This window comes from Alnus glutinosa, chromosome 14 (genome assembly GCF_958979055.1).
Source record: "Alnus glutinosa chromosome 14, dhAlnGlut1.1, whole genome shotgun sequence".
Lineage (NCBI taxonomy): Eukaryota > Viridiplantae > Streptophyta > Magnoliopsida > Fagales > Betulaceae > Alnus > Alnus glutinosa.
In genome coordinates, this window is record NC_084899.1 from 6,465,008 (window position 1) to 6,488,193 (window position 23,186).

At 36.0% G+C, this 23,186-nt stretch overlaps 3 protein-coding genes across 3 annotated transcripts; all 3 read left to right on the forward strand.

Moving 5' to 3' along the window:
• The first annotated feature begins 2,659 nt into the window (after nucleotides 1-2,659).
• LOC133857037 (mediator of RNA polymerase II transcription subunit 17) lies at nucleotides 2,660-7,351 on the forward strand. Its single transcript, XM_062292137.1, has 8 exons — nucleotides 2,660-2,835; nucleotides 3,208-3,403; nucleotides 4,672-4,785; nucleotides 5,011-5,096; nucleotides 5,470-5,857; nucleotides 5,944-6,408; nucleotides 6,505-6,825; nucleotides 6,910-7,351. The coding sequence occupies exons 1-8, from the start codon at nucleotides 2,747-2,749 to the stop codon at nucleotides 7,234-7,236; spliced, it is 1,986 nt and encodes a 661-aa protein (XP_062148121.1). The 5' UTR covers nucleotides 2,660-2,746; the 3' UTR covers nucleotides 7,237-7,351.
• A 1,059-nt stretch (nucleotides 7,352-8,410) lies between these two features.
• On the forward strand, nucleotides 8,411-11,991 carry LOC133857038 (uncharacterized). Its single transcript, XM_062292138.1, has 4 exons — nucleotides 8,411-9,517; nucleotides 11,165-11,329; nucleotides 11,419-11,470; nucleotides 11,561-11,991. Exons 1-4 carry the CDS (start codon nucleotides 9,261-9,263, stop codon nucleotides 11,648-11,650), a joined length of 564 nt encoding a protein of 187 aa, XP_062148122.1. The 5' UTR covers nucleotides 8,411-9,260; the 3' UTR covers nucleotides 11,651-11,991.
• Nucleotides 11,992-17,753: 5,762 nt separating this feature from the next.
• LOC133857406 (F-box/kelch-repeat protein At1g55270-like) lies at nucleotides 17,754-21,663 on the forward strand. Its single transcript, XM_062292667.1, has 2 exons — nucleotides 17,754-18,605; nucleotides 20,094-21,663. The coding sequence occupies exons 1-2, from the start codon at nucleotides 18,579-18,581 to the stop codon at nucleotides 21,351-21,353; spliced, it is 1,287 nt and encodes a 428-aa protein (XP_062148651.1). The 5' UTR covers nucleotides 17,754-18,578; the 3' UTR covers nucleotides 21,354-21,663.
• Nucleotides 21,664-23,186: the final 1,523 nt, after the last annotated feature.

The window sequence follows — 23,186 nt, forward strand, 5'->3', positions numbered from 1 at the left end:
CGCAAACTCAAACGGACCTTAATCTTTCTCTACAAATCTCTCTCTCAGACTCCTCTTCTTCTTCTTTTTTTTTTTTATCTTTTTTGTTGTTATCCCTTTTCCATCTTTTTTAACATTTCTCTCACTTTTTGTCTCACGTGTCTCCAACGAAGCTTCACCTTCCTCTTTCGTCGAAGCTCCATCACTGAATACTCATTACACAAACTAGGAGGTAGCATGGATGAGTTGCAGAATTTTTTCAATTAATGTCTAGTTTTGATGAATTGTTGATGGTCTGGCTTCTTGTTAGCCGAATGGTGTCAATGGCTGTTGTTGCAAACAATTGCAAATTATGAATTTATTATAATCGGAAAATCGCCAAGGTATTACCTACATCCAGAATAGCTTTGATCCAGTGAGCTATGGGAAGATCTTCAAACATTGAATTTGAATCGAAGCATCAATTGCCACCATGATTGCCTCCAAATAATTCTTGCCACTAAGCACCCAAGAAGCAATGATGAGCAGTTTCAGTTTTATAATGGCATAGAGGTAGGGTTGACAATTTTTGACACAACCCACAAATCCGGCACAAAAATATAGGGTTTGGGTTTGGGCTAATTGGGTTCGGGTCATAATCGGGTCAACCCAATTATGACCCGATTGCGACCCAATTAAATTTATTTCCAACTCATCAACCCGTTTATGACACGTTTACGATCCATTTATGACCCGATAACTCGTTTATGACATTTTTTTTGAATTTTTTTTGAATTTTTTTTTTAAAAAAATAATCACAATCGAGTTGACATGCCAATCCGACAGGTTGACCTGTTCCAACCCGATTATTAATTATGTTGTATTCAGGTTGCTAATCGGGTTGTACTTCAACCCGCCAACCCGAATTGCTAAGCCTACATAGATGGCAGAGTCAATCCTCTTAATTAAGAGATCAAATGAATTTGGCTAATGTGACTCTATCCGGGAGCTAGAACGTTTTAGGTGTTAGAGTAGCATTCCTAGTAGTCTCATCAAAATAGCTTTTTAGTTATTTTGATGAGCTAATTTGACGAAAACACTAAAAAACCACTCCTAGCAGCCTCACCATTTTAACCAAAAAGTTTTGATGAGTAAAATTACTCACCAATTCTGATGAGTAATATTCACTCATCAACTCATTTTGTTTCACATTTCTCTCTCACATAATCAGCACACTTTTTTCCTTTTTTCTTTCATTTTCTTCTCTCATCTCTCATCTCTCTTACACGATAATGTCTTTATTTCATGGACATGAAGGATTCTTTTTAATAAGATTAAAAAGATTAAATAGAAAAAGAATAAAAAAATATTATTTAAATGGAATAATGATAATAAATAGTTAAAATAGTGAAGCTGCTATGAGAATTTTAAAAAAGTGGCTCACCAGAATAGAGAAAAGTGATTTTTAGCTACTTTGAGGAGTAAAATTTGATGATGCTACTAGAAATGCTCTTAGGGCACTAGTAGCAGTTTTTTTAAAACCTTTTCTTTGATTTATAAAACTAAATTACTTTTTGCTTCCCAATTTTAATGAACTCTACAATAGCTTCCATTATCATTTCCCTATACTATTTATATATTCTTTAAATTAAATACTAAGGGAAAAAGAAATAAAAGAAAAATCATTTAAATATTGTTTCAAATAAATATTAAAGTAATGAGAGAGGAAATTAGAAGTTTTTTCTATTAAAATAATGATAAGGGAGCCATTTTTGCTTTCTTAAAGTTATGGTACAACTTTTATAAGAAATTAGTTGATCCACGAAACAAAATTATCATATAAGAGGGCAAAGGCATGAAATGAGAAGGAGAAGAATATTAGAATATTTAATTTTAGGGATAATTGCACCATTAGTTTTTGAGGTTAGTCTAAATTACAAATCACTTCTTATGATACAAAAAGTTCATGGAGGGTCCTTGTAGTAAACTATAATTATGAAACACTCCCCAAACCTTTTTTTGGCCCACCAAGTTAACAAATTTCGTTAGTTTGTCACATCACAAGCCACCCCCAGAGGTGGCCTACCCAATAGATGTGGCCTGGCCACCCCTTCACTATTTTCTATTTTTTTTTAAAAAAAAATAATTAATTAAATTTCAAGTTTTATATTTTTTATTTTATTGGACACGTGTCAATTTCTTATTGAGTATGACTTGGCAAACTAACGGATTCTGTTAACTTGGTGAACGAAAAACAGGTTTAGGGAATGATTCGTAATTATAAATTACCACAAAGATCATCCATGAACTTTTTGTATCACAGTGAGTGATTTGTAATTTAGGCCAACTCTATGGACTAATGGTGCAATTATCTCTTAATTTTTTTTAAAAAAAAAATAAATAAGTAGAATATGTTTGGGCCATATCCCAACTGTATCCAATGATTGCATTTGTAGAGGAGTTTATGGAGGCAGGGCCCAATATAAGCAAAGCCCATACTTGGCCAAGATCTTGGGCTTGCCTTGTAATCTCCTCTGTATGGGCCTCGTTTCCAAACTGGGCCTTCACCTTCGAACCGTATATTATAAATCGTAACGACCGAAAAAAACGTAAGTGTTTTCTTGACTATCTTGCCCACGTTGATCACACACATGGAAACCAACTCCCCACGTCAATTTCTTGATTCTCAGGGACAGATTGGTCTTTCAAGGTACCAAACTCGCTGAAGAGTGAAGCCCAACTGCGGGGTTTCTCCCCAAAAATTTTCCGGGAAATTCGCCGAGAGAAAATGGACGGGAAACTGGAAGTCTCGCTGGACAAGCTTCCCGTCAAGCGCTTGGACGCCATTGAAGAAAACGGCTTCGAACGCTTCCCTTCGTACGGTTCTTTCTTTCCCTTGCTGAAACCCCCGTTTAGCTTTAGAGAAAATGTAGGAGAAGAAAATATAACCCAAAAAAAAAAAAAAAATTGTTTTGCTTAAGATTCAAAATATTACTTTGGTACTCCTTTTTCCTCAGTTTTCTTTGGCTACTAAAGAGAAGGATTAGGTGCATTATATTCTTCAGCTTTTGTAATTTGTTTGCATGTTTATTCTGTGATTTAGGTTATAAGATTAACCCTAAGGAACATAGTCGAGTAATGAAGTAGTTGAGTTTTGATAAAATTTTAATTCTTAGTTTTTTTCCACAGTATTCTCAGCTACCAAACGGAAGGTTTACTTTCTTTCTTTCTTTTTTGTATTTTACATAGAGATGTAGATTACGATGAGAAGCGGCTTTCGCTGATTCGGCGAATCGACTTTGCATGGGCGGTGGAGAAAGACGATAAGAAGAAGCAGAAGAAGAGCTCAAAGGAGAGCTCAGCGCCGTGGCAATGGCAGAGCATGGTGGAGAATTTGCAGTTGGCTCATCAGGAGCTCTCTGTCATTATGGATCTCATTAACACCGTGAGTTACGCATATTACATTTACAGTTGACTCTAGTTTCATATGGCGCTGTGAAGTTTATAGATAGTAGAGATAACTGTTAGGTTTCTGATCATGTATAATTGAAGAAAGAATTTAGGGCTCAATCATGAGATGTAAAGTTCCAATTGTAAACAATCTGGTAACTTTGACGTGATTGACATTCTTTTGTTACATAGCAACCACGAGATGAGTGAATGCTAATGAACATGATGTTCATCTTAGTCAGTTTTTCAACACCACATTGGCGGTTGTTCGCAAATTTAAATTGTGTAGCAATTGCTTAACATGATAACTTTATAAAAACTTTAATGAGGGAACAAAGAAACTTTCCATCCTCAAACCAACTAAACAATTCTTATCATGAGAAAGCCAAAACCCAGGAAGGATCAAGTTGGGCAGCAAGTCTGCCATACCAATTTCACCCCCCACCCCGCGGCTGCAGGCAAAGTAATAAAAAATAAAAGTAAAAAGGGAAAATTACATAGCCATTGAACACATAGGTTCTATAAATAATAAATCATAAGATATACCAGAAACTGGAGATGATTGTTCAAGATGAACAGAAGACTTAATGGAAAAGCTTTATAATTTATCCCCACAATTTATTAACATTTCATTCAATTAAAGGAGGTGAAAGGGAAGAAATCCCTGTCACAAGGCATGTGATTCATATCATGCTGTCTTCTAATGACATCAATAGCCATCTCTGTTGGATCAGTTGGTTGCAACTCTAACTTAACTCCATGTAGGTCTTCTTAAATTTTCGTTATAAGTTTGCATAAATAATGTTGTTTCTATCTTAATGTACCAGGACATTGTCATTGAAAAGCATGTGGCATTGCTATAAACATAGCTGTTGACAGAGCCCAGTAGATCTTTTATTTGGGAAACTCTACAAAACCGAAGACTCAATAGGGCCTAAAAAACTATTTTGCTTTGTTGAACATATCACTTCTTTCTTTACCGCCCTCTGGGGAACGACAAATGTTACAAACTTAAAATTCAATGCTGTCGTTTATTTTTTCCTTTCATTGTCTTTGCAACTAAATGGACGGTTGGGATTTTAGATTTTACAATCAAAGCCCAATCAACGCCACAAAGTAAAAAGCTTCAGATAACTTTTTGGCTTGATGTTATGGACGCACAAGCATTGTGAGCAATACTCAATGGAAAAAGAATTTACTAATCATCACAGATGAATGTGGACTTGTTTTGTATGTGTAATTTGTTTTTATATTAACGTGTAGGTGGAAGCCAATGATGCAGTAACAGTGGCCAGTATGACCAGGCCAAAGCCATTGCCAAATGAAATCCTGTCTGACCTTTCTGTATCTGCAGCAACCAAGTTACAATGCTTCCGGGTACTCTCTCTCTCTCTCTCTCTCTCTCTCTCTCTCTAATGTCTTACTTCCTATCCTTCCAATTCATGTAAATGTTCCGATTTAATTTTGTCCATAGTCACTGATGTAGGATTTGGGAACAGTTGCTCTCCAACGAAATGATGTGTGAAGAAACTGCTTGTTCATCTTGATCTTGTCTCAGATAATTGTTGAAAATCTCTTATTTGTTTTTTGTTTCCGATGCAGCATCTTGGTAAATATTTTAAGCAGTCTGCCAAAACTTTGGAACAGCAAGTTACTAGGGAAGCAAGATTTTATGGTGCTCTAATCAGGTGGCTCTGTCTCATTTACTTTATTAAATAATTACACTACGTTGCTTTAAAATCACACTGCGGGAAAGTTGTAAACACAAGTTGGAGATAACTGGAGTTATAACTATTTTTCCTTGTTTAGCTTGCAGTTATAGGGTTACCAAAAAAAAAGCTTGCTGTTATAGGCTAGCAATACATGATTTTGAAGGATTTGAGATCCCATCTCTTTCTCTCTGTGCACACTCACAGAATGAATATATTGCTATAACATAGTGCCACGATAAAAGATCTTTTCTCAATTTACTCATTCCTATAAATGTGTTGAAAATGCCTATCCCGTGTAAGCTTAGTTCTGCTACAACATCCCCTGCCTTGTTTCCTGACAAGCGGATAGATTGCAGCAAAACTGGAAAGTTAAACGGCAGCGTGGGGCAGCTTCAGCTCCTGGAAGTGAAGGCTTCACAATTGATCTGTTTGACAATTCACTCTATGATCCAGCAGCTGTATTTCGTCCATCATCTTTATCTACTGTTCGTCTTGACCATGACTCAGCTGGCATGCTTTCAATAAATTTACCTCCAAATTCACGCCGCTCTATTCAATTTAGCTTTCTTGGTCAACACTCAGATGATACTGTGAAGGAACCCTATAAAATCAAAACCTATCCCTCAGTGGACAATCACTCTAGAGAAAGTGAGAAAGAATCCATAAGTGATGATGAGTATGTTAAAGAAACACATTCGCTCATTCGCGAAGTTCATCGAGCAATCTTTGATGAGCAGGTTTTTTCTTTTCCCATACATCATTTATTTTGTATTTCATTCATCTTCTTTGTACTGTTGTTTACCCCCTGGTTCTTGTGGTCCAGGTGTTTGATTTGGTCAATCGTGAAGCATCTAACCCATCTTTAGGAGTTAATGTGACTGGTATACGAGAAAATTATTTGCAATTGAGCTTAGGTCAAGGAACCTGTGTGTTCGTATCACTAGCTCCATCTAGTCAAGGAGATCAAATGGTTGAAAGTTTAAGCTCCCAGAATATAGAAAATGCAATTTTACCCTTGGACACATTGGATGGAGTGAAGTTACCAGAGGAAGAACAAGATACCCCTAGGAAAAAGTGGGGGTTTCCCAATTGTATTAGCTATGAAATATACCTACAACAGATTTTCCATGAGCACGTTTTCATGAAAGCAAAGGATAGACCCGTTTACACTGGTGCGCGAGGATCTGGTCAAGGGGCAAAGGATGGGCCCAGCCTTCTGGGTCATTTCTGTATGTCACTGGATCATAGAATCTTTTCCAACAAAGTTCTTATGGAGCTGGAAAATGTGGTATGGACGTATTCCTCATTTGACATGTATAAAACACAATCTTTGATTTTATATGATTGGACATATTTCTCAGTAAATTTTAGTTGATATCTGTAGGTTTGCAGGGTCCCTTATCTCCATTTGTTATGTAATCCAACTTGGCTTTCTCGGTCATCCTCATGGACAGTCTTCATGAAGGTTCCTCAGTCCATTCTTCATGCAGGTTGCCAAGCCTCTCCATCAACCCACCGTCGTATGAGGAATGTCATTAAGTCAGAGTTCCGGACTAAGATAGTGGTGAATGATGATTGCATCAACGTAGAAGGGGAAGGTGCTCCTAATGTTGTTGGCCTGTTCAAAGGGAATTCAGGGGAAATTTCTTCTATGAACAGATATGACTGTGACTTGGCAGATCTTCCTTCGATAATTCTGCAACAGGTAGACTTTTCATGATAGAGTAGGTGCAGAATAGACCTTGCAATTCTTTTGCGATGTTGAAACAATGTTGTATTTTTGAAACAGGCTGCAAGCCAAGTTATTGGCTGGCTTCATGAGGAAGCTCTTTTGGTGGGAATAAAGGTAAACCGAGACTTCCTATGCTTGTCCTTTGAGCTGGAGCAGGGCGAAACACTTAGCCTGGTGGCTCATGTGGACCCTGAAGATACTCAAGGATGCATCTCCTGGTGGTTGCTTATGGAGGATGGTTTCGCTGAGGAGCGAAAACTTCATATGGACATTTCTGATGGTGCATCAGAATATAGGAAGTTCTTAGGCCATTTGTCGCTGGATGTGTTATATTCAACCCTGATGGACTTGGTGAGCTTGTGCAGTGGAGGTGGTAGCCAATGACCTACGAATACCATTATCATATCCTTTCTTTTGTTGGCCTTTTTAGGTAGATGTTGCATGTAATCTCTCAGCCTTAAATTTTTTTATCAATTTCAAAGTTACTCGTTTTCTCGCATTTGCTAGGTAATTATTTTACGGACATAGTTTTCTTCCATCCAAACTGGGTTAGAAGAACTTTTTCCAACATATTCTTTAAAAAGCATGTGAAAAGCACATGCTTTTTAAATAGTAATGACAAAGTTGGAAGAAATTCTATTAGAATATTTAAAAAACATATGCATTTCACACATGGGTTGAAGGAAGTTTCTTCAACCGAATTTGGAGGAAATCTATTTCCTTATTTGACTGGACAGGTGAGTAGGTGATTCAGAAGATAAAAATACATAATTTAATTAAATAGATTATTGCATAAGAAAATTCCCTAAGACGACAAACGGATATTTGTTGGAACAACTGGTTGTATTAAAACTTAGCTCAAAAAGAATCCTTCTTGGAAATATCATCAGGAAAGGTCACTTTCATTTGAATTAATATCAATTACAAACACCAATGGGATGCTGAATTCGTGGGTATTGAAGCTGACCTGTAGCTCTAGATGATAAACAACTCCAGTGATGCAATTGCGTGCGCATAATGGTCCAAGACGTGCTTCTTCTTTTCTTTTTATCCTTTTTTTTTTTCTCTTTTTTCTAATCATATGATTAATTCGGTTCAGATGCTAAAATTCTGGCAATATGTGCTTTTGAAGGCATGATTATCATCTTCATCAATGCTTTCAATCTCCTCAACGTCGTTGTTATATAATGCTTTTGGTGATTGTCATCCCACCCCCTTGAAAAGGCAACCTTTCCCTTTATTTTGGAAGCTTGAGCTGGAAGTTATCTACCCCCAGGCGGCCAGGCCCATTTGAGTGGTGAGCAAGCACTGTTCATATCCACAAAATTGCGTGCTTGCTAAGCACTAATAGCCGTTGTAGAAAAGTAAAAAACCAAACCAAACCAAACCAAAAAAAAAAAAAAAAAAAGTACAAAAGAAATTTACAAAAATAAAATAAAATAAAATAAAAATGGTAATATATTATTATTAAAAAAAGAAGATTCTAAATTCTAATAATCCTACATTCTTTGCACGAAAGGAATAGCTTGCACACTTGGGGGAGTGTCTAAAGGTTTGTAGATGATTGAACATTCTGTCACACAGATCCCTCTCGTCAACCAGACAACCTACAAGCATATACACGCGGACACACACATACACACTCCTGACCAAACGACCATAATACCCTTTTTGGATTTCAACTATTACACTTCTTGTTTTCTAATTCCTACTTGTACTTCTCTGTATTGATGACTGGAATTGAAGAAGCCCAAGGGATTGCTGTGTGGGAATCGAAGAGATGCTGATATCGGAATGTGGCTTGGAAGAATCAGAGGCATTCACTTTGGAGCGGACTACGCGAGGCGCTGAACGGGTTTGCTTGTGGAAATCTCGTTCTCGGTCTTTGATTCTGTGTGTTTAATAAATTCGTGATAAGGGTTTAGCAAAATATCGGATTTTGGATTTGGGTTTTGTTGATTCCCGGGTTTTTTTTTATTCCATTGTTTTGTTTTTTGTTTCAATGAGTATGTGGGTTTTTGATTTGAGGTGATATACGGAAATCGGTGATTAGAGACGTGTGGTTTATTGCACCTATTGTCGTTTGTGCATTCAATTCTCGGAGATTATAGCAGATTTCAAACCTATTTTTTGGTGATGTTGGTTCGAGTTTAAGAGTGATGAAGTGGTACAAATATTTGTTAGATTCTTTTTGGAATTGAATTCATTAGTGGATTGTGGTACTGGAGAGGTTTTGTTGATACTGCAGCGAGATTGTTGTTTTACGAGTTGTGAGTTCGGTTATCTTCTACTAGGTTCCTGGAGAATTGTTTCATCTCTTAGTCTGGGGATTGGAGTGATTTTGTTGATTCCAGGGGGCAGACTCTTGTGTTGCATGTTGTTTGTTTGGTTGTCATTTGAGTGTCATTATGTCGGGTGGGACGCCGGTTGGCGGCGGATATATGAGGCAGAGGCACAGCCAGGGGTATGCATCAAGTGGTGATGACCTTGAGGATGACGCATGCTCGAGGTCACGTCCTACATCACCTGCAAGTGTGAGAAGACGGACGTGGATTGAGATTTTGGAGAATTTGCTTTGGCTTGCTTCGGCAGCTTTCATTATATACTATGGTGATCGCCACTCCAATTTGATATATCTCCTGTGGCATGATGAGCGAATCAGAAGGTAAAAAATTTGCCTATTCTTTTGTGAAATTTGAGTACATATTAATTTTTTGTTTATTTGATGGAATTAGTATCTTTTGGTCTGTCATATTCATTGAATGTCATTGTTTTATTGCGTAAAAGTCTATAAATTTCATTGTGGTTTGGTGTGATTCTTTCCCTTAGCTTCCAGATTCATTTGATGCATAATTGACCAATTCTTAGGCCAAGGCAACAAGACTCAATAATTATATAAGCATCTTGAAAGTCATATTTAGATCATAAGGTTCTATTTGGTTATTAAAATGCCTTACAGGTTGTTCTTTGGGTTGGTGATGGAGTAGACAGTATGTATGTATAGAAGTCTTCTCTATATCATTATTTCTTCATTTTTTAACATATTTCCAAATTTTATATTGTAGTACTGTGGCTCTAATTTGATTTTGAAGTCTACTTTATATCAGAAGTATTTGCCATATTATATCTGTGGCAAGAAATAACAAGAAATAGGATTTGATAGTTTTAGGGAATGAAAAAAAAAACGCTAATACAATTCCTTCCTCAGCAGCATGGACTATTATATTACTGGGTCTGGTAATTTAGTCTCTGCATAATTGCAATATTCATAATAACTTGGTCATATAACTCTAGACAAGTGAGTCCCAATGATTGGAGCACTGTTAACTTTATTCAAAGTGAAGTTTTGACATTGGTAAGGTTACCTAAGCACCTATTTTATACGTGCATACAATTACATGAATTCATGTTTTCTTGAAGTTATTTTGTTATGTTCAGTCAATAGCTATGTTAGGATTATGCCTAGGGACTTGTTCAAAACCTCCAAGATTATTGGGGCCTCCACTGTAAATTTAAAAAATGAGGCACTTTTAGGGTTCATAACAGGTCAAGATGCATTGCTGAAGTTTGCAATTATGCAGTAACAAAAATTATGGATACTCTTAGGGAACTTAGACTTCAAAATTATTAGGTTCATACAATTTGTGTAGTGTATTTCAAAAAAAAAAAAAAAAAAATTATGTAGTGTATTTCTTTACTTGTTCTGTTTTTGTTTCCCTAACTATGTTCATGCTAGCATCTTTCTCCACTATTAATTTGAATGATTTTGCAATTTTTATTTGTTTTTTTAGAATAAATGGTGGGCTCCTGAGACTTAGATCTCATGCCCCAATGGTTGAAAGCACAGACATTCCCGATATGTTTACTGGATTGAGATGGTATGTATGTGTGTGTGTGTGTGTTTTGGACAAATGATAGAATAACCTACAATTGCATAAGTACTCTCCCATAATGGGTTGAAGCCGACACCTTGCCTTTGAAAGGAGAAATACCATTAGGCTATAAGGCCATTAGTGGGATAGTAGTATTCTGTAAATAAGCATTAGATCTGATAACCAATGGAATGCGAGCAGACACTCCCAATACTTTTACTGGGTGTAGATAGTGCGTGCATGCGTGTGTGTTGGACAAATGATGGAGAACTGCATAAGTACCTTCCAATAGCGGGTTGAAGCCCACACCTCTGTCTATGAAAGGAGAAGTACCATCAGGCTATAAGGCTATAAGGTCATTTATTAATGAGCATGGTTCAGATTTTTTATTTATTTTTTATTTTTAGTCTGCAATCTTATATATTATAATTCTCTTGCAGAATGCCTTTGTACCTTGGGATGGTGGGTCTTGGTTTGAATGCTCTCATCTTCTTTTATTCAAGTATGTCAGTTGGGAGTGTCAGGAGGTTTGATGAGAAATGGGAACTGACAAGTATATCTGCTTTGCCATTCGTTACCCTTCTTGGACTTGTCTCCTTTTGCTTGTAAGAGGAACCATCATGCTTAATATTTTTAAACTTATCGCATGATGTGCTTAAAATTACCCCTGTTTTGCTGAGTCTTTCTCTTGTAGGTTCTCTTTTGCTTTATGGCCAATATGGAGTTTCCTGACTCTTCCTCTTCTGGTATATCTCACATGCTTTTGGGTTTGTAATGCCTTGTTGTGCAATATTTTACATGTGGCAACTGTCTAACTACTCTTCTCATTGCTGCAGTTTACACTGTTTATGGCTTGCATGGTTACATTTCCCTACATTTTGATTGGGACATTCAGGCCTCAAGATGATATCTTACGTACAGATTAAGCCTCCTGGGATGCAAGCAAGAAACAATACTGACATAGATGAAGAGTTGCTAACTGAAATTTGGGACGTTGGTAGCAGGGCCTATAGATTGAAGTTTTGTCTTCCTTTCTGATTTTGGCCATTTTGGTGCTAATGATGGTAAAGTTGATTGTTTTTTAATCAGTCGGCTTTTATTTTACCTATCAACGTTACCTTGATGATTGATACACACTGATGATATAGTCTCACGTCAATTTCTTTTGTATACCCAGAACTAAAGGTCTCATTGAAATGAAATTAGTTTTGTATTGATTAGATGCCAGTGAGTCATGCTATAGTCACATCTTTGGGATAATTATTCATTTGGTACCTAGTCAAATCTTTGTCATCTGATGCTTTTCTTTATTCAGAATGCATCTTCGGAATGGGCACTTGCGATATCATTTTTGTTATATAATTGAGTTTGCATCATTTTCTGGTCAATCACTTGATTTTCTTTTTCTTATCCCTGAATAAGTTGTTTCACTTGTTAGGGTACTGTAGTTTTACATTATTTTCACCTTTGTAGAACTATTTGCCCAAACTTTATAGCCTTAATGACATAACCCCTGTTTAGATGTTAAAGAGTTCACTCCATTGAATATTGAAGAAATAGAAGGTAAGTATTTCTTGATCTCTATTTGAGTACAGCTGCTTGAAGCACCCTCAATCTATGCTTTGCGGTTCCCTTCTTCTGGGAAGATTGACAACCTGTCTGGTATTGCTGTTGTGAATTTGTCTCTGACATGAACACGCATTTCAGCAACGTGTACAGATTTTCCTTGGTAGCTTTCAACGGCGGCATAGATTGATAGACTGGAATTTGATTTGCATTACACAACCACAATCTTCTACGATTTTCTGAGTAGGCTGCTTTCTATGATTTATATCTGCAATTTTTCTTGTTTATGTGGTTTACCAATGCAATTGTGTGCATGAGAAAGCTAATGTGAACCCCACTGCTTGACTTTCTTAATCCTCAAGAGGACCTCAACCATGCCTTGTCCCCTAAGTTGGGATAGACATCTTTCAACATCCCCCATTCTCCAAAAAGGAAAAGTAGCCTAATCATTCTAATCTTAGTGCTCAGAATAATTTGTGAGTTTGCATGAAATCATTGTGACACACTGAATTTCTGATGCCATAGACTGTTTAAGATGCTGTCCTCTTATTGAATATGCAGAGCATAAAGTGACTGTGACTAATTACGCCGCACATTTTAACCTGTTTGTTTATCCCAAAACTCTTGTTTTGTCGAGTACAGTGTTGAAATGGAAGTAGAGGATTTTGATGACTTCCAAGCAAAGAGATAACATTGAATTTAGCTAGGCAGCAGCCCTTTTGAAGGATGCACATGGCCTTACGTGAGCTAGTGTTCTTAAATTTTCTAAATCATGAATAAGTTAAACATTAATCGACAAATTCAGTCAGCAATGCCATTACATCAATCAATTCAAGCATATCTTCACTACAAAAGGTGTAAATGACTTTCGAAAAAGCGAGCATTAACCACATTTGCATTCATATTGAGAAGATGAGTAGTTCACATAAAGTGTAAGTTATTTATAAGAGATGTTCACGTGCGTTCAGTCCCACATCGCTTCCTTGCTAAGCGAAACCGAGTTTTTTCTTTTAAGTCGTTACAAAAAGACTCGCGTATTCTTTATTTTTCTGCAGAAAAAGAGTTACTATAATATTTCTGTTGGCTTCCTTTTAATGGTATAATAGAGGTACACAAGGAAGGTCAAGCAGTTCAGGTAGAAACCAATTGTAAATGAATATAATTAACATAATATTCTACTCCCAATCTGCCTAAAACTTTGGTAACTTGTGGAAAAAGATAATGTCAATTTCAATTAGCCTCAAATGAAGTGTCCTGCTGGGGTGTTTTGAATCATTGTTCAAATGGGAACAAAAAAGAAAATGTCTGAGCATGACACTGATTCTTAAAGATAATATAATAATCAGACAAAAGAGTTTAGACAGATGGTTAGGGATGACTTTTTGTTGAAGATCTAACGTGAGGGATGGGTTCAAACTTCAAAGATGTAAGAGGTTTTCCAAATCTTGGAAAATATAACCTTTTTTTTTTTTTTTTTTTTTTTTGGTGGATGCCACTTGTTTCAAAGATTAAGACGTCGATAGAAATTTAGGTTAAATATTATTTAGCACTAGTCTTTTCAATTAACAGTCATTTTTTATAAAGCACTACAAATTAACAAGTGTCATATTTTGACCTTTTAAATTGTCAATTTGTTACAACTTAACTCCATCCGTTAGTCTTGACCGTTATGTTGGACAAAAAATCAATTTTGACCAAAATCTAATAAAAATACACTTATTTTGACCATTGAAAAACCAAAATTGCCCTTTATATTTATTAATTAGTTGGAAAATACTATTTTAAAAAAAAAAAAAAAAATTATAAGGATAAATGCAAAATCAGTCTTTCTTTGTGGTTAGACAAAATTACAAATCGCTCATGGCGGTATAAAAAATAATTTACAAGTCTTCGGAGTAGGCCAAAATAACAATTTAGTCTTTGCAATCAATTCCATCAAAACACTTGACTGATTCCATTAATGTATCACGTGTCATCGCCAATATAATGATGACACGTGTTACTCTTTCTTAAAATATATATATATATAAATATATAGAAATTAAAAACTTAACAAATTAATTTTTGGTATAAATGCAAAATCAATTCATATGGTTGACTTAAATTACAAATCACTTCTTGAGGTATAAAAAATAATTCAGATGTCCTCGGGATAGGCCAACATAACAATTTAGTCTCTGCAGTCAAATTTCGTCAAAACAATTGACGGATTCCGTTAGTGTATCATATCATCACTAATAGAATGATGACATGTGATATATATATATTAATTAGTAGGAAAATACTATTTTTTTTTTTTTTAAAAAAAAAAAAAAGAGAGAAAATTATAAGGATAAATACAAAATCAGTCTTTCTTTGTGGTTGGACAAAATTACAAATCGCTCATGGTGGTATAAAAAATAATTCGCAAGTCTTCGGGGTAAGCCAAAATAACAATTTAGTCTTTGCAATCAATTCCATCAAAACACTTGATTGATTCCATTAATGTATCACGTGTCATCGCCAATATAATGATGACACGTGTTACTCTTTCTTAAAAAATATATATAAATAAATTAAATATATAGATATATAGAAATTAAAAACTTAACAAATTAATTTTTGGTATAAATGTAAAATCAATTCATATAGTTGACTTAAATTACAAATCACTTCTTGAGGTATAAAAAATAATTCAGATGTCCTCGGGATAGGCCAACATAACAATTTAGTCTCTGCAGTCAAATTTCGTCAAAACAATTGACGGATTCCGTTAGTGTATCATGCCATTACTAATAGAATGATGACATGTGACACCCTTATATATATTAAAAATATAAATATATAAAACCAAAAATTAAAAACTTACAAATTATTATTTCATTTTTTACAAAAAAGAAAGAATAAAAAAATGAAAAAAGCAAGGGAGTGGCCTTATAAAAAAAAAATGATTGTTAGTTGAGGAAGTTAAATAATACTTAACCCTGAAAATTTCTTACAAATTGGGTTGTAGCCTGTAGGCGCGCCCCTTAGCACATGAGAAGCACATTTTTTTTTTTTTTAATAACATCACATTTTTGGAGACTCAGTTTGAGAAATTTTGACAATTCGTGTAACACTCCGGTCTCATATTAAAAAGATGAGTAGCACGGACAGAGTGGTAGTATATAAATATGGCTATGAATACTAAGTCCCGTATTGTTTAATTATTAGGTAAAATTGGGTTTCATAAGAAATTGTAGGAAATGTCTAAATTGACTAATCATTTTAATATAATAATGTAGATATAACTAGCGTTTTTTTTTTTTCCGCGTTAAAACCCATATCGTAGAAAATTTATATCATTGATCAACCATACATACTCTATCAAGTACATATATATATATATATATATATATATATATATACTTTCCTGATTAGAGGGTGATGGTTAAATCAAGTTAGGGGTGGGAGTCATCATGCTGTCCCCGGATGTAGGGCATCATAGGATAATATTTGTAGCTCATAATTCTCATTCCACAACTATCAACTCGTAATTATTCAATCCAGAAAAAGAGGGTAAACAAAAGAAAGGGAAAACGAAACTCCATGAGTATTAATAGGATTTCAAAATTTGAACTTAGAAGCCTGCCTACTATACACATGAAAGATGAAAAATGCATGTTTTTTAATGTGTTTTTGAGACGTTTTTAAATTTATTTGTTTTTTTTGAAAAAAATGTTTTGCTGTGATATAAAGATAAAATATTTTGAGTATTTTTGTGTTTTGAATTATTTGGTAATAGTTTTGTTTTAACAACATAAGTCAAGTTAGGCAAAGAGAAAAAAAAAGCTCAAAGTATTTCGTCAGAAGTCTAGCTATGGGCCACTCCAATGCCTAAATTAGAATCGACTATGAAAAAAGAACGTAGCTTGAAGAAAAAATAGTGTTTGACTAGAAAATTAACAAACCTCCAAATGACTTAGTGTCCTTCTATTTTAACGAGTGGTTTCTCACGCATTATTTGTTGAGAAAGAGGCTTATAGGCTAATAGAATTTGATTTCGTAGCCCCCACTTCGCTGGACACATTTTCGTCATTTTTCGATAATAAAGAAATGTTAACAATTTAGATGGCGAGGGTCAAGATATAATTGGTGCAATTCCTCTTTAGGCCTTGTGCACTCGTTTTCCTGAATCGAACTAGGTTTGATCGGCCTAAGCTAGATTGGTCGGGAGTGGATAATGGTTGGTCGGCCTATAGGTTTCATCGTTAATAGGCCGACCGAAGTTTGTACCAAAAATGGGCCAGTCTAATAGCTAGGAAAGCCCACCTCTAAGAGGTTTATTATCTAGTACACCAAATAAGTACATTTACAGTCAGGTCCAAGAAATTTACCTAATAAAAAGAACCTGATTAATGGTTAAAATCCCATCATCCACATTCTAGGTATAATGCCCCTTCCACCTAAAAAAGAATGGAAAAATGCAATGAAGTACAGAATATATTAGATGGTTAAGGTAAAACATAGATTAGATGGCTTGGGTTATTATCATAATCTAATCACAGCAGTCTTATTTCCTTTCCTTTTATCCCTTTTATCCTCTCTTTTTTTTTTTTTTTTCTTTTTTTTTTTATCTTTTTCTCTTTTTTTTTCGAGCCAGGGTAGAAAGGAGATCGAGAATAAATTTGATGCAATGGTGGAGCTACATGAGGCTTTGGGGGGCCTCCCCCCGCAAGCCCCAAAGTTTTTCAAAAAAAAAATGTTCACCTTCAATTTTATTTTTTATTTTTTATTTTTTAATTTAACCATTCAAATGTAAAAGTTGGCTCCCCCGTGATTAGATGGCATGGGCTATCATAGGATCCGTTTGGGTTTGCGATTGCAAAAAGTGATTTTTAAAAACGCAATTAAGCGTTTAGCAAAATCATAGTTTGGCCTTTAAAACCGTATGTTAGCCTTTTAAAATACTGCGTTTTCAAATCGCAGTTTTTTAAAAACACAATTTTCAAACGGTTCATTTTCTGCGATATGGTTTAATTTTCTCTACGAAATCGCAATTCTAAACGCACCCATAATCTAATCACAGTAGGCTTATTTCCCTTTGTATATATATATATATATCAAAAAAAAAAAAAAACTGAGTGAGAGTAGAGAAGAGATCATCTTAATTATAACAAAAGGGGCCCATTCCGATCATAGGCAAAAGATGAGAGGGCCCAACTGCGACAGTTACGAAAATACCCTTTGTGGAGTAGGAACTGTGAGATGAGATGTGGTGGGTCAACACGTACAAGAAAATCTTTTATGATTAAGAGCGTCTGGTGGGGGCACCTAAAGTTTTTTTTTTTTTTTTAAAAAAAAAAAATTAATTTTTTATTTGTTTGAATATTTGTCTATTTTTCTTTAAAATAAATAAATAAATAAATAACAAGAGAAAGAGAAAGAAAAAGAAAAAGAAAAAGCATCGCTTTGCCATTTTTAAGAGTTTTGACCCTCGTTTTCTTCTCTCTCTACCAAGTCTCAAAACAAGAGCTATCTTCCAATTTGAAGTGCGAATTTTCTTCTTTATTCTTCTCCAGAAAAACAACCACCAAAATGTCATCATTCAAAGCCTCCTCTTTCTCTCTTCCTTTAATGGTTTAGGTTCGCCTTTTTCTCTCTCTCTCTCTTCTTGAACACACTCTTGTGCTTGGTAGGTTGTGCCGTTGAAGAGATGGGCCCGAAACTCCACTGAAGATTTTAATGGTGGGAGGGGTCTCTTTCCATCTCTCAGTGCTCTCCTTGCCCCCATTTTCCCGCTGTCCCGCATTTGGGTTTCTTGGGGTTTTCTCTAAAAAGAGAACAACTTGGGCTTTCTGATTTCTCTGTCTGAAGGCCATTGGAGCTGACTTTCTGAGGTTTTGGCACACGGGTTTTCTTATTTTGGTCATTGGTTTTGGAGATAATGTGGTAATGATTTTGGGGTTGTGTTTTGGTCAACTTCGGTTGACTTTGGTTTATGGGTTTTGCCTCTTCAATGTGTTTAGCTCTTGATCCTGAGGTTGGTTTTCAGCTGCCTGTGACGTTTCTTGAGTTCTGGAGGTGGGCTTTGCAAGATTAAGAGGAAACTTGGCTGAATAATCAAAAAAGTGATTTTAGAGTTTTTGTTCTGAAGGTGAATTTTGGACCTCGAGTGACAGTGATTGGTAGGTTTTGTGATGAGTTATGCATTTGTTACATCTATGTGTTTCGTGTGGGAGATGATGGTTGAGAGATAAGTACTTGATTTGGGAGGTGTGGTTCTGATAAATCTGGTATTGGCGAGTCCTGATTCCTGAAGGAAGAGAAATGAACAGAGTGATTCAACCTCCTTTGGTAATTTGCTTATTTACCTTTACCGCTGAAATTTCTGCTTTATTTTACATCAAATGTCATTCTTTTGTTTTTTTGGCGATGGAATCCAATGCTAAGTTGGGTATCCTGTGTATCGTTCTTCTCTTTGAAACTGCTCTGTTCTCATGCCTGTGTATAAGTTTGTGTTTCTTGATTGTTCCTGTTGTTGAGTTTTATTCGAATTGAATTATGATTTGGTTGGTGAGGTGCTTAAAAAATCTATAATGAGTAATGAGACTACTCCGATCTTCAAATGTTTTTCAGAAATTGGAAAATGCACTCTTTTATGAACGGAGTTACTTGTTGTACAATAATTATTCTAGTATTTATTCTCTCGACCGCGGATCTTTAGCTAAAATCTCGCTAAAAGAGTTTGATAAAGATAATTAGATAAGGTATTTCAGCTGCACTTCTTGAATCTAGGAAATAATGTTGTTTGTTACTTTAGATGATGATATTAGGGAATGCTTGTGATTTCATTCAAGTCAAATTGCTTTCTTTGGCAAAGAAAATGATATATAAATGGTACAATGGATTGATTCTAAATGCATCCTGAGAGTCCTAACTACTCCTTCGTCAGCCATAACCCCTTGTGGCTTTGCCTGGGGCATAAAAAGTAAAAAAATGCTTTCTTGTCCAGGATTATTTAAGTGGGCAGGTCTTGAAGTTGAAAACTCAAGCAAAAAAGTAAAGCCACACGATTGATGGAGTCCTTTCACTCCAGTTATGACATTAAAGACAAGATTCCTAGTGTAGGAATCAGTGCACGTCATTAACATCTTTGCTAAGTTCAAAAGTTATGCATTATTCCAATTTCTTCTCATGCTGCTCCGTTTTGTGGTTAGGGAATAACTTTCTATTTCAATGGATGAGGTAACTACTAATCTAGTCCTTTAACTTTGAGGCTTGAGTTTCTTAAGTTGTGTCATGATATTCCTGACAGTGACAGTCGTCACCTTGTTACAAGCCGTGTTACATAATTTTTTAGTTGTGGATTAAAAGAAGAAAAAAAATCATTCAATAGGCTTTAAAAGTCTTTTACTAGCCTCTAGGCTGCGATTTATCGTATTGGAATCTTTATCTCATTCATCAAGTGGTCTTATATGCAAAAATTCGCATATAGAATAAGGAAAAAGAAAAAAGCTACTTCCATTAAAATTTAAACATTTCTATGCAAAAACAAAAATATTCATTAGAGGTGAAACTACAAATTTTAGCAATGCTACGCAATATATATTTTATTCTAATTTTTATCTTTTGTACTACTGCAATCCAACGAGGAGATTAGGAGCCTGCTGACATTAGTTGATCATCTTGTTCTTTATCAGAAGACAAAGTCGCACACTGATACATCAAGTTTTTGCAGTTTTCGTTAATGCAGACACCAAGATAACATGTCATGTTGAATTTCCTACTATGGTAGAGATGAAGAGTGAGAACGTTAATTATTGTCCACATGTATCTTTGCAGGTTGATACAACAGCATGTTTATGTAGGGTAGATGCAGGCCTCAAAACTGTTGCTGGTGCCAAAAGATTTGTTCCTGGGTCAAAACTGTGTCTTCAGCCTGACATTAAACCATCCATTCACCCAACAAGGACCAAGCCATCACGGGGTGACAGGAGCAGAAACCAATCCCCTCTGCTTCCAGGACTTCCTGATGATCTTGCTATTGCTTGCCTAATCCGGGTCCCCAGGGCTGAGCATCGTAAACTTCGGCTGGTCTGCAAAAGATGGTATCGTCTTTTGGCCGGCAACTTCTTTTACTCACTCCGCAAGAGCCTTAGTATTGCGGAAGAATGGATATATGTAATCAAAAGAGACCGAGATGGGAAAATATCATGGCACGCCTTTGATCCTACATACCAGCTGTGGCAGCCCCTCCCTCCTGTCCCTAAGGAGTATTCTGAAGCCCTTGGGTTTGGTTGTGCTGTTCTTAGTGGCTGTCACCTCTATCTGTTTGGTGGCAAAGACCCGCTAAAGGGATCAATGAGGCGAGTAATATTTTATAATGGCCGCACTAATAAATGGCACCGTGCCCCAGACATGCTTCGTCGGCGACATTTTTTTGGCTCCTGTGTCATAAACAATTGCTTGTACGTAGCAGGTGGAGAGAATGAGGGTGTGCACCGATCCTTGAGATCAGCGGAAGTCTATGATCCGAACAAGAACCGGTGGTCCTTTATTTCGGACATGAGCACTGCAATGGTTCCCTTCATTGGGGTTGTCTATGAGGGCAAGTGGTACTTGAAGGGGCTCGGATCTCATCGGCAGGTTCTAAGTGAGGTCTACCGGCCAGAAACTGACAGCTGGTACTCGGTTTATGACGGAATGGTTGCAGGCTGGAGGAACCCAAGTACTTCCCTAAATGGGCACCTTTATGCTTCAGACTGCAAGGATGGGTGCAAACTTAGGGTTTATGACGAAGTGAGTGACTCCTGGAGCAAGCATATTGACAGTAAAATGCATTTGGGGAATTCTCAGGCTTTGGAGGCAGCTGCTCTTCTTCCCCTCAATGGAAAACTGTGTATCATCAGGAACAATATGAGCATTTCTCTAGTTGACGTTTCGAAATCAGAAGATGCAAGGGGGACTACAGCTGAACATTTATGGGAAACTATAGCAGGGAGAGGACAGTTCAAGACTTTGGTCACAAATCTCTTGTCCAGCCTTGCCGGCAGGAACCGCCTGAAAAGCCACATTGTTCACTGCCAGGTTCTTCAAGCTTGAAGCTAAGAGGCTGTATATCAAAACTAAAGGTGGGTCAGAACTTTTTAGCGTCCCTTTTTGCATTTTATGGGCTATAACATGCATGTAAAGCTGAAACCTTGCCTGATTCGTCGTGTTGGTGATGCACATAAATCTGTCGTAGGTTCATATTGGAAGTAGAAAGATCATGTTTACCGTGATGAGGGATGCTAGATGGATGAGGATGTTTGTTTTGCTAGACTTTGCTAGTTTTACAAATATATCTATATATATATATATATATATTATACACAGCTTACAAGTTGAAAATTGAAGACCCATTTCCCAACTACGTTTAGTTCTTGTTATATTGTCCTAGATTCTCTGTTCTTTTCTTTTTTCTAAAAAAAAAAAAAAAAAAGTACTGAAGTCATCACCAATCAAGATCAAGATTAAATATTGTGTTTGTTTAATTAATATGATGCAAAAATTACGTCCAGCCGCCTGTCTTTTCTTTATCTATAACACATATTTTACTCTTTGATTAGACAACCACTATAACTAATGTATTCTTTTTTTTAATCATTTCTCTCCCTTCTCTCTTTTTGCTACAGTCATCTCCCTCTCATAAAAAATTAATATATATATTTTTTGAATAAATAAAAAAAAAATTAAAATTAAAGTAGAATTTGTATTGAAAAAGTAAATGATAAGGTGAAAATGATGCTTCTTTATTAGCTAAAATGCATTAATATTGCTGGAATACTCTAATGGACATGCAGTCAATTGGACACATCGGTCCGATGGGCTTTTTATGAACTTCAAAAACTCTTAGTGATGATGTAGTTGGGCACTGTCCGACAATTTGGCACATTACCTATGCAGGCAAGACATGATTCAATTAGCATCACCTTGATTTTTATCCCATGGGAAGCTTACATAACATGTTAAAGTAATGGCTGAATATTTTGCTTTTCAATTGAACTAGGCAATATGAGATTCCCAGATTCCCTCTTTTCCTCATCAGAAAGGGAATAGAGGAATATCCGGAATTGCTGCTCCATTTTTCTTTTCTCAAATTGCTAAACTGTATGCCCCATCCTAGAATCCTTGTTCAAGATTGAGATCTTCGGCAATTTGGGCGTAATTTGGACAGCACATTGTAAGACCATTCCCAATAAACTAGCCATCGACACCTTTAGACTAGAATGGCTAAGCAAAAGGTTAAAAACACCGCTCCATTGAATTATGTAGTTAACATGCAAAATAGATTTTTCTTACATTTGTAAACAGTGTAACGCCACTCTTCACGAATGGATCATTATTTTAGTCCTTCTCTCTGGCGAATCTCTCTCTCTCTCTCTCTCTCTCTCTCCATCTTTTCTTTCCCTCATATTTTCTTCCGGCCTCTCCCGCTTCTTTCTCTCATCTGCTCCAAGGTAAACTTCCGTGTCTCCCAAGCTTTCTCTCTCGTTTTCTTCTCTCTCTGGTTTCTCTCTTTTCTGTTCTAATTCAAGAATCGTGGGTGTTGGCCAAATGGTCATAATTGGGGGGAAAGTGTTAGAAAAGATAAACGAAAGCAAAAAAACGAAATGCTCCTAGAGCGCGTTACGTCGCTTTCCTTAAGAAATTATTTGCCCCCACCAGAAAGGTATGCAAAAAGGTTACAAGAAATATTTCTCCAGGATACAATGGAGCCCAGAATCCTCTGTTTGTTTAATTGCATTTTGCACTAACGAAAAATTAAACTCGAACACTTTCAGATTTTTCTATTATAGCAAGAAACAGAGAGAGACTTTTTTAATTTTAAATACAGAAGGTATCAGAAAAAGCATTAAAGATAAAATAAATTTTGTTATTTCTTTTATTAAACAC

Coding starts and splice junctions, on each gene's coding strand:
- LOC133857037 (XM_062292137.1), top strand. CDS start 2,747: ATGGACGGGAAACTGGAAGTCTCGCTGGACAAGCTTCCCGTCAAGCGC. Junction 4,786..5,010: donor CCAAGTTACAATGCTTCCGG/GTACTCTCTCTC, acceptor TTTCCGATGCAG/CATCTTGGTAAATATTTTAA. Junction 6,826..6,909: donor CTTCGATAATTCTGCAACAG/GTAGACTTTTCA, acceptor TTTTTGAAACAG/GCTGCAAGCCAAGTTATTGG.
- LOC133857038 (XM_062292138.1), top strand. CDS start 9,261: ATGTCGGGTGGGACGCCGGTTGGCGGCGGATATATGAGGCAGAGGCAC. Junction 9,518..11,164: donor CATGATGAGCGAATCAGAAG/GTAAAAAATTTG, acceptor ATTCTCTTGCAG/AATGCCTTTGTACCTTGGGA. Junction 11,330..11,418: donor GGACTTGTCTCCTTTTGCTT/GTAAGAGGAACC, acceptor TTTCTCTTGTAG/GTTCTCTTTTGCTTTATGGC.
- LOC133857406 (XM_062292667.1), top strand. CDS start 18,579: ATGAACAGAGTGATTCAACCTCCTTTG. Junction 18,606..20,093: donor GAGTGATTCAACCTCCTTTG/GTAATTTGCTTA, acceptor GTATCTTTGCAG/GTTGATACAACAGCATGTTT.